The 14416-nt window shown below is 38.7% G+C and overlaps 1 protein-coding gene across 5 annotated transcripts in view; it reads right to left on the bottom strand.

Moving 5' to 3' along the window:
- The window catches only part of Mga (MAX dimerization protein MGA), a 102571-nt gene that overhangs the window by 11072 nt on the left and 77083 nt on the right, over nucleotides 1-14416 (bottom strand). For all 5 annotated transcript variants that reach the window (XM_057780157.1, XM_057780153.1, XM_057780155.1 and 2 more), the window contains exons 16-20: nucleotides 12795-13085; nucleotides 11146-12623; nucleotides 8216-8343; nucleotides 5892-5943; nucleotides 2792-2998 (exon numbers count right to left, since the gene is read on the bottom strand). In XM_057780157.1, the coding sequence (XP_057636140.1) occupies nucleotides 2792-2998; nucleotides 5892-5943; nucleotides 8216-8343; nucleotides 11146-12623; nucleotides 12795-13085 (2156 nt within the window). The remainder of the gene's footprint in view (nucleotides 1-2791; nucleotides 2999-5891; nucleotides 5944-8215; nucleotides 8344-11145; nucleotides 12624-12794; nucleotides 13086-14416) is intronic.

Here is a 14416-nt window from a genome sequence, read left to right on the forward strand (position 1 = left end):
CCTGCCATTAACCAGTTCACCCAGGCCCTGGACCGGCAAACAGCTACCCAGTTGCTTAAACTTGCCCACAAGTACAGGCCAGAGACTAAGCAGAAAAAGAAGCAGAGGCTGCTGGCCCGTGCCGAGAAGAAAGCTGCCGGCAAAGGGGATGTCCCAACTAAGAGACCACCTGTCCTTCGAGTGGGTGTCAATACAGTCACCACTTTGGTAGAGAACAAGAAGGCTCAGCTGGTGGTGAATGCCCATGACGTAGACCCCATTGAGCTGGTGGTCTTCCTGCCTGCCCTGTGTCGGAAGATGGGGGTCCCCTACTGCATCATCAAGGGAAAGGACAGGCTGGGGCAGCTGGTCCATAGGAAGACGTGCACCACTGTTGCCTCCACACAGATTAACTCGGAAAACAAGGGTGCTCTGGCCAAGCTGGTGGAAGCTATTAGGACCAATTACAATGACAGATATGATGAGATCCGCCGCCACTGGGGAGGTAACGTCCTGGGTCCTAAATCTGTGGCTCGAATTGCCAAGCTGGAAAAGTCAAAGGCCAAAGAACTCGCCACTAAACTGGGTTAAATGTACTGCTGAGTTTTCTGTACATAAATATAATTATAAAACTTCAAAAAACAAAACAAAAAAACAAACATTCATTTTGTGCTTAGATTTTAACCAAATTTTAAAATAATGTTTATACAATCTGTTTCATTTCAAGAGAGGAATATGAATGCTAGATATATACTTCCCCAGCTTCTACTTATTAAAAGTCATGAAACGGTATTAATTTAAATGATTTATGCTCAGAGCTAAAACTTCTAACTTGACCATTTCATTTTCTTTTTAAATGACTGTTAGCTATTAAGAAATATGTTAAGAATTATGGCTGTAGTTAGTTGGTAAAGGACTTGCCTCACATGCATGAAACCCTGTGTTCAATTTCTACCCAAAAAATGGTGTGTACTAATACTCTTCTGGCTGGGCGGTGGTGGCGCACGCCTTTAATCCCAGCACTTGGGAGGCAGAGGCAGGCGGATCTCTGTGAGTTCGAGACCAGCCTGGTCTACAAGAGCTAGTTCCAGGACAGGCTCCAAAACCACAGAGAAACCCTGTCTCGAAAAACCAAAAAAAAAAAAAAAAAAAAAAAAAAAAACTCTTCTGCTATGCATTTTACACTATGATAAACTGTTCTAAATGATATGGGGAATAATATAGGACACTCGCACACAGACTTAAGAATTTCTGACTTGAGCCGGGCGGTGGTGGCGCACGCCTTTAATCCCAGCACTCGGGAGGCAGAGGCGGACGGATCTCTGTGGGTTCGAGACCAGCCTGGTCTACAAGAGCTAGTTCCAGGGTAGGCTCCAAAACCACAGAGAAACCCTGTCTCGAAAAACCAAAAAGTCTGACTTGATAGTGCTGTCTATATTTTTTTTGACATGGTCCCTTACAGTCTGGAGTTCACAAAGTAGGCTAAGCCAGCTGGCCAGTGAGCCTGGAATCTGTCTATTTCTACCCACCCAAAGCTGACATTAAAAGCATGTGCCACCATATCTAGTTTTTCTGTAGTTTTTTTTCTATTTGTCATGTGTGTGTGTATCACATGAGTGGGTGTGCTGTCAGAAGACAGAGAGAGTGTTGGATCCCCTTTGAGTTACAAGTGGTTGAGAGATGCCCAACAACAATGCTGAGAACTGAACTGGGGTCCTTGAGTAGAAGAGCAAGTGCCTTTAACCTCTGGGTCATCTTTCTAGCTCCGCCCAGCATTATTTTTAAATGTAGCTTCTGGAGTTCTAGAACTCAGGTCTTCATGCTTGCAAGGTGAGCACTCTGTCAACTGAGCTATTCTCCCAGTGCTCAGATTCTGACTTTAAAAACTTAAAACATTTGTAGTTAGGGAGATGGCTCATTGGGTAACAATAATAGTACTTACAAGCACGAGGGACTAAGCTTGAACCCAGAGCACTCATGTAAAAAACTAAGAATGGCTACACAAACCTGTCACTCTTAACATCAAGATGAGGAGACAGGCAGATCCCAAAAGCTCAATGGCCACCAGGGCTAGCCACAAAGGCAAGCTTCCAGATCTATGGAGAGACCCTATCTTAAAGTAATGAAAAAAAAAGTGATAAAGGGGGGCTGGAGAGATGGCTCAGAGGTTAAGAGCATTGTCTGCTCTTCCAAAGGTCCTGAGTTCAATTCCCAGCAACCACATGGTGGCTCATAACCATCTGTAATGGGGTCTGGTGCCCTCTTCTGGCCTACAGGCATACATACAGACAGAATATTGTATACATAATAAATAAATAAATATTTAAAAAAAATAAAATAAAAAAAGTGATAAAGGCAAACACCCAACAGCTTGCTCTCATCTCTGTATACATACTCATGGGAACATGTATCCACAGACTCGTGTGCTTACACACCACACACACAAATCTTCCCTGCTCTCCTGCCTTCAGACACAAAAGAACTTAACATTCAATGTAAAGTTATTCTCATTTAACATAAACATTTTCCCCCCTGAAGTATTTATTGCGAATTTACTGGCCCTGCCTTTGACACAGCATCACTCTGTCACTCAGGATGACCTTACACTGAAGGCAATCTTATTGTTCAGCTTCTCCAATGCTGGCATCCTAGATATGAGCCACCAAGACCAGCCACTAGCTTCACTAAATTCTTAAGTACAAGTGACTCGTTTCTATCCCCTTCAGGTGACAATGGATTTCCTTTATCATAATATCCATATGACTCTCTTAGTTGAGTGTGCATTTACATGTGTTATTTACAGAATACTTACCCGAGTAAGAATGAGACTTTTGGAAACTTTGGAAGAATGAAGTAATCCCAATGTAATCTTCAATTTTTCAAAGAGATCCCTCATTTCACCACGCCGCCGTCGCTCATTGGCAGTATGTGTCCGGCGGTAATATGCAAAGGCTTCTGTTTCTTTCTGGGGTTTATCACTCCAGCAATCATCTTTCAATTTTGGAGAAATTAAAGGAACCTGTCCAAAAACATTGTTTCCTCAGCATCTTTCACATGTACTTGCCCTCTTCCTCCATCCCAAATGATACACTTCTATTTCAGATATACTTTCTGTCTGAATTGTTATAATGTCCTCTCAGTTGTTCATTTTACCAACCTATCATTCCTCCAAATCTCTTTAACAACACCAACAGTATGAATTCTAACATATATTAACATAATCATATGCTTCCCAGTTCAAGTTTTGGTGATTCTCAAATGAGGAGGAAGCACTGGGAGTTAGGAAGGAAAGACCGGGAAACGCTTATTTATATAATTTATCATCATTAAAATTAGTTTTAAGAACATAAAAAAAAATCACAATCCTGTGTGTGTGTGTGTGTGTGCATATATATATTTCCTAAGACAGAGTTCCTCTATGTAATAACCCTGACTGTTGTGGAACTCACTTTGTAGACCAGGGTATTTCAAACTCACAGAGATGCCTGCCCGTCTCCCAAGTGCTGAGATAAAAGGTGTGCGCCACCACCAGAGAAATAAAATATTTTAGGGCAACTATAGAAATGGCTCAGTGGGTAGGGTAGGGTGCTTGCTGTGCAAGCATGAGGACCTGAGTTGACATCTCCAGCATTCACAGAAAAGCTAGGCAGTTGAGTGTGAGCCTCTATAGCCCCACCTAGCATTGGACAAGTGGAGACAGGTAGATTTGGGGCTTACAGTCAGTCAGCCAGCCTAGCTCCAAGAGTGAATTCCAGTTCTTATGAGAGACCTTATCTCAAAAGAAAGGTGGGGGGCATAGAAGAGACACTGACATCTACACTGGCCTCCACATCTGGCAAGCACAGCACCCCTGCACATACACAAAAAGAGCTTTCACAATTTGGGGAAAGAACAATTGCCATTCTCTTATTTTTGTTTTTCAAGGCAGGGTTCCTCTGTGTAGCCCTGGCTGTCCTAGAACTCAACTCTGTAGACCAGGCTGCCACGAATTCAGAGATCTGCCTGCCTCTGCCTCCTGAGTGCTGAGATTAAAGGTGTGTACCACCACATAACTGTTTCCACTCTCTACTAAATAAACTTTCTATCCAGCCCTTTTTCTTTTCTTTTTTTTTTTTTTGGATTTTTCGAGACAGGGTTTCTCTGTGGCTTCTGGTTCCTGTCCTGGAACTAGCTCTTCTAGACCAGGCTGGCCTCGAACTCACAAAGATCCGCCTGCCTTTGCCTCCCGAGTGCTGGGATTAAAGGCGTGCGCCACCACCGCCCGGCTATCCAGCCCTTTCTTTAAAAAAAAGAAAAATATTTATACTTAATTGTAGTGCTAATGGCAAGCAGATGACATACTGTATATGCAGAAATCAGAAGACAAGCTTTCGGGAATCAGTTCTCTCCTTCCAACTCATAGATCCTGGGGCTAAACTCAGATCATCGGGCTTGGGACTGAGCCATCTCACCAGCTTCTTTGGTCAATTCTAACTGTGAGAAATTCTTCAAACACATTACCCAACACCACACTTTCTTGCCTAAATTGCTCAGGCTTTTGAGTGGCATGGATTCTTTATGCCTGGTTCCTCCCAATCAATGTTACCACCACACATTTTTTCAGGGAGGTCTTTCTTGATTCTCAGCATACACTAAGGTCTCATTAGTTTTATTTATTCTATTTCAATTTTAAATTTCCTCATTTATTTATTTATTTGTTGTTTTTCGAGACAGGGCTTCTCTGTGTAGCTCTAGCTGTCCTGGAACTCGATCTATAGACCAGACTGACCTTGAAGTCAGAAAACTGCCTGCCTCTGCTTTCCAAGTGCCAGGATTAAAGGCGTGCACCACCACTGCCTGGCTTAAATTATTTTTTTGAGATTTATTTTTTTTTAAATTATGGGCTTTGCATGGGCTTGAGTACAGGTGCCAGCAGGGGCCAGAATCATCAGATCCCCACTGAGTTGGAGTTACAAGAGGTTCCAAGCCTGACATGGGTGCTAGAACCCCAACTTAGATCCTCTGGAAACAGTACATGCTATTAACTGCGAGCCAACTCATCAGTCCTAAAATGTATTTTTAGAAAGAAATTACCGACAATATATAAAGTTGTAAATACATGCCAAGTATATTGGATATACGCCCTTCACCTCTAGCAGGATCCTCAGGAATGACAATGTGTCACATGTTTATGTGTGGCTTCTTTTGATTCTTAAGTAATAATATAAGCTTATTTTTGCTGTTGCCAATGATTTCTTACTTTTTCCTATGCATAAAAGGATTTTGGTCACATTACTCTTGTGTATCTCAGCACTCTCTAAATAGTTTCTAACTCTAGTTTTTCTATTCATTTTGAGCAACATGCATAACACATCTTGTCCCTTTGCTTTCAAAATGCTATTAATATCTGTATCTCTCTTGCTATTCTTCCTTTTAAACATGTTTTAAAAATTGGTATCAAGCCAGGCGTGGTAGCATTCCTTTAATCCCAGTACTCAGGAGAGAGAGGAGGACCCCTCTGAGTTCAAGGCCAGCTGGGTCTAAGTAAGTTTCCTGACAGTTAGAGACACACAGAGAAGCCCTGTCTCCGGGAGGAGTGGGGTAGGGATTGATAGTAAATCTTCCATATTTTAATCTTGGGTTAAAAATGTCTTAATTTTAAAATCTATTATTTTACTTAATATGTATGTTTTTTTTCAAATAAACAGATCTATTTTCATAAACTATATTCATTTAACTCCTCCAAATTTATTCTATCCTCTGAGAGGAGTAGAATTAAGAAAGGAAAAGAGCAGGTAGCATAATTTTGTAGAAGGGCCAAGTTACTTTTAATAAATTAAAAGTCCTTAAAAAATTAACAGATCTTATGTTTTAATCATAAAACAAATGTTACCAATTTTATTAAACAATTATATTAAATACATTCTAAATACCTTCCGACTCTTTTCAGAAGCTTTTTCATCTGTAGAGATACGGCTATGACACCTAGATAAAGAAAGTAGTTTTAATGTTTCACTGAAATCCATTAACATCAATCTATTTCACACCTTTATGAAACTATACCATCTCAAAGGTTCCTAAATTACAACCATTTTTCTCCAAGGTATACTAGATAGCCACAATTTATTCAATATTACATTTCCTCCCTACTATCCAAATAGTTACTAAAATGACAAATTACTGTTTTTCATCCACTGTTTATTTATTGGCAGGGTCTCATCATGAAGTCCTAACTGTTCTGAACTTGGTATGTGTGGATCAAGCTGGCCTTAAACTCAAAGAGATCTCTGTTTCTGTCTTTAAATTTGATTTCTGTTCTTTTATAGTTTTTCATCTTTGCATAGTAGTTATTCTTGGCTCTTTATTATCCCAATCTAATAACATGGCATATCTATTTACTGAATTCTTCATTGTCTCAATATAATTTTCTTCAAGCTTTACACAGCTTGACAGCTATATTACAGAAATACATACATGCAATCATTTCAAAAGTATCACTATGTAGTCCTGGCTGGCCTGAAATTAGCAATGATCCTCTTACCTTAACCTTTCCAGTACAGGTATGAGCCACCAAGGCAGCCCAAAACCATTTTTAGATATAAGAATTGTCAGGCACATCAAAATCCATTTTATGAACCACAGTGAAAAAACAGTATACGTGGAGTTCAGTGGTTAAGAGCTGTGGCTGCTCTCCCACAGGTCCTGAGTTCAATTCCCAGCAACCACATGGTGGCTCACAACCATCTGTAATGAGATCTGGTGCCTTCTTCTAACATGCAGACATACATGCAGGCAGAACATTGTATACATAATAAATAAATAAATCTTTAAATTAAAAAAAGAGAATAGTATATAAACTGTCAGTGATTTCTTTTTAAGCATTTATAGCCTATGAAACTATATTACCAGAAAGTTTTTATTGCTGTCACTGTTGAAAATGGTTATTTTTAAAAAGTTATTTTTAAGATTACATTTTTCTTTGTTGCTGTTTAGTAACTTGGGTTTAAAATGCAGAACTTTCCAATTAGCTGTCTGAAACACTACTGAATTTAGTAAATATAATTAAGTTTTTTTTCTCTCATTTTTTTAAATTCTTTTTTAATTAAAATTTCCAACTGCTCCCCGTTTCCCATTTCCCTCCCCCTCCTCCCACATATTGCCCCCTCCCCCGCTCCCCTCCCCCTCTCCCCACTCCTCTTCTCCTCCCCCCAGTCCATTCCCCCTCCCTCTCCATACTGAAGAGCAGTCCAAATTCCCTGCCCTACAGGAAGACCAAGGTCCTCCCACTTCTATTTAGGTCCAGGAAGGTGAGCATCCAAACAGGCTAAGCTCCCACAAAGCCAGTTCATGTATTAGGATCGAAACCTAGTGCCATTGAATATAATTAAGTTTTAAGGGATTTAAACATGTTCACCTTAGGCAATAGGTAACTGAAGGAACCTGTAAAACAGCTCTGGAGTAAAGATAGTCACTTGGAGACTGTTTTAGGAAACAAGATCAAAGAAGCTGGACTTTCCTTCCTGTCTGTCTTACATGTCAATCCCCAATCCCTACAGAGCTTCCTACATAGTGAGATATCATACTACAGCACACTCCTGTGTCTTTTATCAGTGGCATAAGTAGAATTTCATACCTGTACTCATTTATTCATCTAGTACAATAACTAAATTTGTAATTTTAATGCTTTATTACTACAATATAGAACAACTAACTTGTTGAGTAATCAACTCATATTAGAAATTATGGAAAATGTGTATGCTATTTCATCTTATACTCTAAACAGAGGGCATATTGGTTCAAAGAAATCATAAACTTGTCCAAGGTTAAATACCTATGAACTTTCAAAACCACTATTTCATTTTTTTTTACTTATTATTTTAAAAAGGATCTCACTGTATAGCTCTGGTTGGTCTAGAACTCACTATATAGACCAGTCTAGCCTCAAATTCAAGAGATTGCCTGCCTCAACCTCTATCTCCCAGGGACTACCATAAAAACTAGTATTTTAACACAAGTGTACCAGTCTCTAAAGCATGTTATTCATATTTACATGCTACCTGCTAGCAAAGGCCAAAGCAAGTAATTACTTCCTTATTTCAATGGCTCATCTAAACTACCCAGGAGGAAAAAAAATCAGAATACAAACCAATAAACCCTAAGAAAATAATAGAAGTGGGTCTTTCCCCAGGGCTTTTAAATAAAGTATTTGGTTTCATCTCGGGTTCCAAACAATAACCCAAAGGTAAGTATGACTTACTGCTGTTTGAAGGAGTATGTGTGAGTTGTTGTGGTCTTTTTGTAGGCAGTGTTAATTTCTTCTGAGAGCTCTTCTATAGTCTCAACATCCACCTGCTCATCATCCTCAATATAGTCTACATAGTTATTCTGAAATATATTATTAGAACAGTAAATAATGTATTGGGAGACACATATACCTCAAATTTTCAAATGCAAGCTCCCTTAATAAACCAACTAGTTCCAAAGAAAGAATTACCTAACCTGAACTTATAACCACACAAAGAGATTATGTCAGAAAGTTAACACAATTAGAGTTAAATCAACAACCATATTAAGTAATAGGTGTATATTAAACAGCTATCATTAACCTTAGGCTGGAGAGTCTCTGGAAGGCTGCATTTGATGTTTTGATATTATTTCTAGAGGATAGCATTCACGTGTGATGCATTAAGGCTTTGAATAAAATCTTAAGATCAAATATGCTGAACCCCTCATCCCTCCAAACCCATAAAATCCTGTTTTAAGGGGTGCTTCACAACTAATATCTGATCAAATGCCCATAAATCAACACACATTAATATAAGACAGACACAGAAATGGGATACAACTCCATAAAGTAAGAGCTTTTAAAGAACTTCAGTTTTCAAAAGTAATCCCAAGTGTAGTTCCCTATAATACTAGAACAGAGGCAACTGAGTAAAACTGAGCACCTATCCCAGAAACTCATCCAATTCTTTTATAAACTTATATGCATGATGTGAGACAAATATTTTCAAATCCATCTTTAAAAGCAGTACTTACTACATCAGAAACTAAAAACATATTATCTTTATATATATTTGCACTGCACTTCAGAGGCATAATTCAAAATGAGGTATCCCAATCACCTTATTAAAACTCTTACATTTATAATTTTGGAAAAATCATAGCCAAATTAAAGGCTCCATAAGGCTAATAGACACTAAATACAAGCTATCATTATGGTGCCCACTTCAATGTAAGCATAATTTAAGCAATATATGTTAAATTTAGACAATGTATATTATAATTACTCCTAAGGAACAAAAACGAACAGAATCTAAAGTTACTAATGTAGTTTTGATTTATAAAACTTGAACTGAAGGGTATGTGCCTATTTCATAGATTTATGACACATGTAGTTGAGGATAGCCTCAAATCAGCAATCCTCCTGCCTCTACCTCCTCACAGATATGACTATAGGCCTGTACCACACATCCATCTACTTCAGATTTTAACTGCAGGCTTTGTAAACAGTATCCAATAATCTCAATAGAAGACAAACTAGTTATTTCCTCATACCATTCAAATAGAAGTCTAGTAGTAAGTGTCAAGAAAATTTTGACATGGTACATGCATATAAATTTATGATACAGAATTTATACTTTAGAGATCATTCACATGCTTTCTTTTAGGAATCAGTGTAAAATTTTTTTTGTCAGATTATTAGTATATCCAAGCAAGAGCCCCTGTAAGAAGAAGGCATTCTACAGGTTCTGCAAAGTTAGTTCCACTGATAGCTACAGTCCTCGCTAATTTTAAAGTTGGACTGTTTTGTTTTTGTTTATTGATGCAATTACTTAGACTAACCAAAAAAGGAGACTGTAAAAATACAGACTTGTAATAGAACCTTACAAATTCCATATTCTTGGATTTACATCCTTGAAAACGATTAGCCTACAGAAAAAGTATAAGGCAAATGCATATATAAATTATCCAATTTTAGAGCTATATAAGTCAAATTATTGAAATACAGATATAACACAAGATTAAAATGTTTTAGAGGGTTGTTTTGGTTTTGTTTGTTTTGAGGGGACTGTTTCTGAGACAGGGACTCAAGGTTGACCAAGTCAGCCTCAAATTCAAGAGACCCTACTGTCTCTCACTCAAGAGATATGGGATCACAAGAGTGTGCCACCACACTCAGCTATTTTAGTTTAAAACACTACCTTTTTGTTGCAATTGATAAAGCAATTAGGTATTAACAAGGAAATACCAGTAGATATAGGAACTAAATATATCTCAAGAGAGAGTCTGAAATATAACTGGTACAAAGGTTTCGATCGTCTGATCCTGAAGAGAGTTGACCATTAAGTTTCCTGGCTTCCTGAAGCAGCTATCTATGATAGTGGTCAAGAAACCAGAGCCCACAGCATATTTTGTAGTTTTACTGGAATACAGCCACATTCATTCACTCTCATGTCTGTGGTTGCTTCCATACTACCACAGCAATGGAGTCATTTAATCTGCAAAGCGTAAAATATTTACCATCTGGCCCTTTTATAGGAAAAAACGTAATGTCTTGCTCTATATCATGCCAGACCCTCAGTTACTTAATTCAGTTAATAGACTCCTAAATAGAAAACCTTTCAAAAAACGAAAAGAACTTGAATTAAAACATAAAACTATAATAAAAGTCACATTGTAAAGGACAATGATCAAAGTCTAGACTATATAAATTATAGCTATAACATACTTAACAACAGAAGATACAAAGCAATTTTCAGACAAGATTATATTGAAGTACCTGGTACTTTGACGTTTTTCTCCTAGAAAAAAAATTTCCCTCTAAACTCCTCTTCCATTTCTAAGATGCCCCCATTCATTGTTTCTTATTTTATCTGTTATCAGATAAGCGTCAACCACATCACAGACAATGTGACAGAAACTACAGGGACTTAAAAGATACAAGATGTCTTTTAAATTCACCTTGGTAAGCACTCTATACCATCTATACTCCAAAGGATCAAGCCACCTTTATAATAGCAACAAGCAAGACACAGTGTTGCCTTAAACACTAGCCATTTAATAATGATCTAAACTCAGGCACCCAAATTAATATATTAGGTATTAGTGATACTCTAGAAAAGCTACTATCTCTAATCATTTAAATCCATGAGGTTTCAGTCACAACAAAAATGGGCTCACCACCTTTTCTACATCAACCTCCTCACTCTGGTAGCCAGAAACAACATCCACAATCTCATCAATAGAATCATCGGTTTTCTCATTCTCATCTTCCTCATCCTCCTCTTCCAAATCCAAAACAGTGAAGTCAGCACTGCTTCTCCCACCCTTTGTCTCTTGCTTTGGTTTTATCTGTTCTCTTGGGAGTAGGAAGTGACCCTGAAAACGTCTGCTCCCTCTTCTTCCTTTTGTAGCTCTCCTAGGAATGACAGAGAAGGCTGCAGAACTAGAAATGCTACTCCAAGAACTACCCTCAGGTTTTAAGATTCCATCACTCTCAGTAGCTCCGCTTTTCCCAAGGAAATCAGAGATGGACCGTTCAGAATTTTCTTGACATGGCTTTGTTTCTGTAAAGAACTGCACGTTTGCCTCTTTCTTAGATTCTTGTGAAATTCCAATATACTTCTGAGTTAAGGGGCCCTTCAAGTGTTTTCTCCATCTCTCTCTAAGACTGTCCTTTCCCAAAGAATCTTTACAATCCTTCTTGGCCCCTGCCTTTGAGTTAGATTGCTGTTCCTTAACTTGGGTCCCTAATAATTCAAATTTACTTTCTTCCTTAGTGATGAATAGAAATTCATCTGGGTCCTCTGGATTGTCGGATCCTTGTTGTTGTTGTTCCATCTTCACCTCAGCGCGTTTTTGAGGCCGTGCTTTACCGGCATGCTGGACTGTCATCATATTGGCCTTTTCAGAAATGGTCCTAACTTCCAGGACAGTCTGTTTTTCCTTTGGATTGTTCTGACTCCTGTTCCCAGATCCTTCATCACCATCTTTGTCTTCATCTGTGTGAGACCCAGTGCTAGAAGAGTGTTCATAAGTTCTGGCATCTTCTATAAGGGTTTCTTCATCCAAAAGATCACCCCCATCATCAAATGAATCATTCAAGTTATCTTCTGAGGCATTAATTCCTGAGTTTTGCTTAATTATATCAGTCTCAGTGTCTACAGCTTCTTCTTTTGATGTTAGAGTTTTCTTAGTTTCCTCCTCTCTTTTGATGGAGTTTATTTCATCTTTCTGGTCTGCATTCTGAGATTCCTTTTTTACCTGAAGGGAAGCAACATGCTGAAGAATGGAGCTAGAAACAGGCTTTTGTCCTGGGAGCTGCAACAAGGCAAAGCTACCTGACTGCAAAGGAATGAGACTAGCAGTTCCAACATGCTGCCCTCCAGTGCTCGGTGTTATTTTGCTTTCAGAGACTGTTTTACTTGCTAAGTTTTGAGGTTCAGGAGGAGAAATCCTCAGGGTCAGTGTACCAGCCTGAGAGACAAAATTAGATCCAGAGGAAAGCAACGAAGGTGCCTGAGTTATGACATTTACTGTCGGAGAAGACCCAACAGCCTGAATTACAGGATTCATGACAGAGAAGGCAGAGGATGAAGTAGAAGATGACGGGGTCTCAGAAGATTTGGATGGAGCTGGTAGTCGGATTCCCACCACAGATCCTGGTAAGAAAAAAGAAAGAATTTAAATCACCACTGCTCATCTCATCAAGTCTTTTAAGGTATGATTCCCAGTTTAACAGACTGAGAAAGAAAAAGTCTAGTATACCCAATGCACCACATGGTCAAGTGATTCAAAAACAAAACCTATCAGAGAGATCTCTAACTTAATACCTGGGTTCCGAAACACCACAGGCTGTAAACTGGGCTGGGTATTAGAGCCTCGAATCTGATGTAAAGGTAAAAGTTGAACAATTTGCCCATTGGGGTGTCTGAATAGATTCATTCCACTTGGGCTCCTAACAGGTTGTAAGACCATCCGCTGTCCTGGAAGCTGTGGGTTTTGTAATGGTCTAAGAGTAGGAGAACCCTGCTGCACTGGAATCAACAACAATCGAGGTCCAGTACGTTTCACATTATTAGGAGAGATCTGTGGAGTAGTCACTGGAATTTGAGGGGTATTTTCTGAAAAACAGAAAAATGAAAAGCTACTATCAGAATTTATCTTTCAGAATACATGAGTAAAAATATAAGATTATATCTAATAATACTGCAAGTAATGTCTAACTTGAATTATAAAGTTAATGAAATACTGTCCCTCTGTAGTATACTATTCATAGTTAAGAATATAATTTGTTTTGTTTTTGTATCTTGAGACAGGGTCTCTTTATGTAATCCTGATTGTCCTAGAATTCCCTATGGAGAACAGGCTGGCCTCAAGCTCAAAAGGAGACGCCTGCCTCTGCCCTAAGAGCCAATTTAAGGTGTGCATCGCCATACCTGGATCTTTATTATTATCATTTTAGAAATCACATTGCCAGTGATGGTGCACGCCTTTAATCCCAGCATTTGGGAAACAGAGGCAGGTGATCTCTGTTGAGTTCAAATACAGTCTGCTCTTACAGAGTGAGTTCCAAGATAGCCAGGGCTACACAGAAACCCTGCCGCAAAAAAATAAAAAACAAAAACAAGACATTTCAAACCATTAATAGTAACAAATGAGATTTAATGTTTAGAAGAGCAATTCAGAAATACAAGATGAGAAAAGATAGTATTTTAGGATTCTGGGATAAAGAAATGGGTATAATGCTAACAGTAAGTACAAACAAAACTTATCTGACATTGCTAATAAATATCTCAAGTTTGCTATTTTATTGTCTGTGAAAATAGCACTATGCAACTTGAACAAAAACATGGACCTGAGAGCTAGAGAGACAATGGAACAGAGAATGCTACTCTTGCAAACGACAGTTCAGTTCCTGGCAATCATGTTAGGAAGCTCAAAAACTGCATGTAATTCCAACTCCAGGGAATTAAAAGCCTCTCCTAGCCTCCAATGACACAAGCATAAAGGTACACATACACCTTTTTAAAACATGCATGTAAATGGATCATATTAAGAACACTGGCTGCTCTTCTATAGAACCCAGGTTCACATTTATGACAACTCACAACTGTCTGTATCTCCAGTCCCAGGGGAAACCAACATCCTCTTCTGACCTCCATGGGTACTGCACACATGTGGTGCACAGACACATGCAGGCAAAACACCCATACAAATAAAATAATTTTTAAAAATGCACCTGTTTGGGCATAGTGACACACATCTTTAATTCCAGGAATTGGAAGGTAGAAGCAGACAAACCTTCAGGAGTTCAAGGCCAGCCTTGTCTACACAGAAGTTCCAGAACAGCCAGGGATACACAGTAAGACCCTCTCCTATGGGAAGTGGGCATCTAATATGATCTAAGAAACATACACATTAACTTTTCAGGTTAATTTACTACTCCATTCAG

This window comes from Chionomys nivalis, chromosome 9, assembly GCF_950005125.1.
Source record: "Chionomys nivalis chromosome 9, mChiNiv1.1, whole genome shotgun sequence".
NCBI classification, from domain to species: domain Eukaryota; kingdom Metazoa; phylum Chordata; class Mammalia; order Rodentia; family Cricetidae; genus Chionomys; species Chionomys nivalis.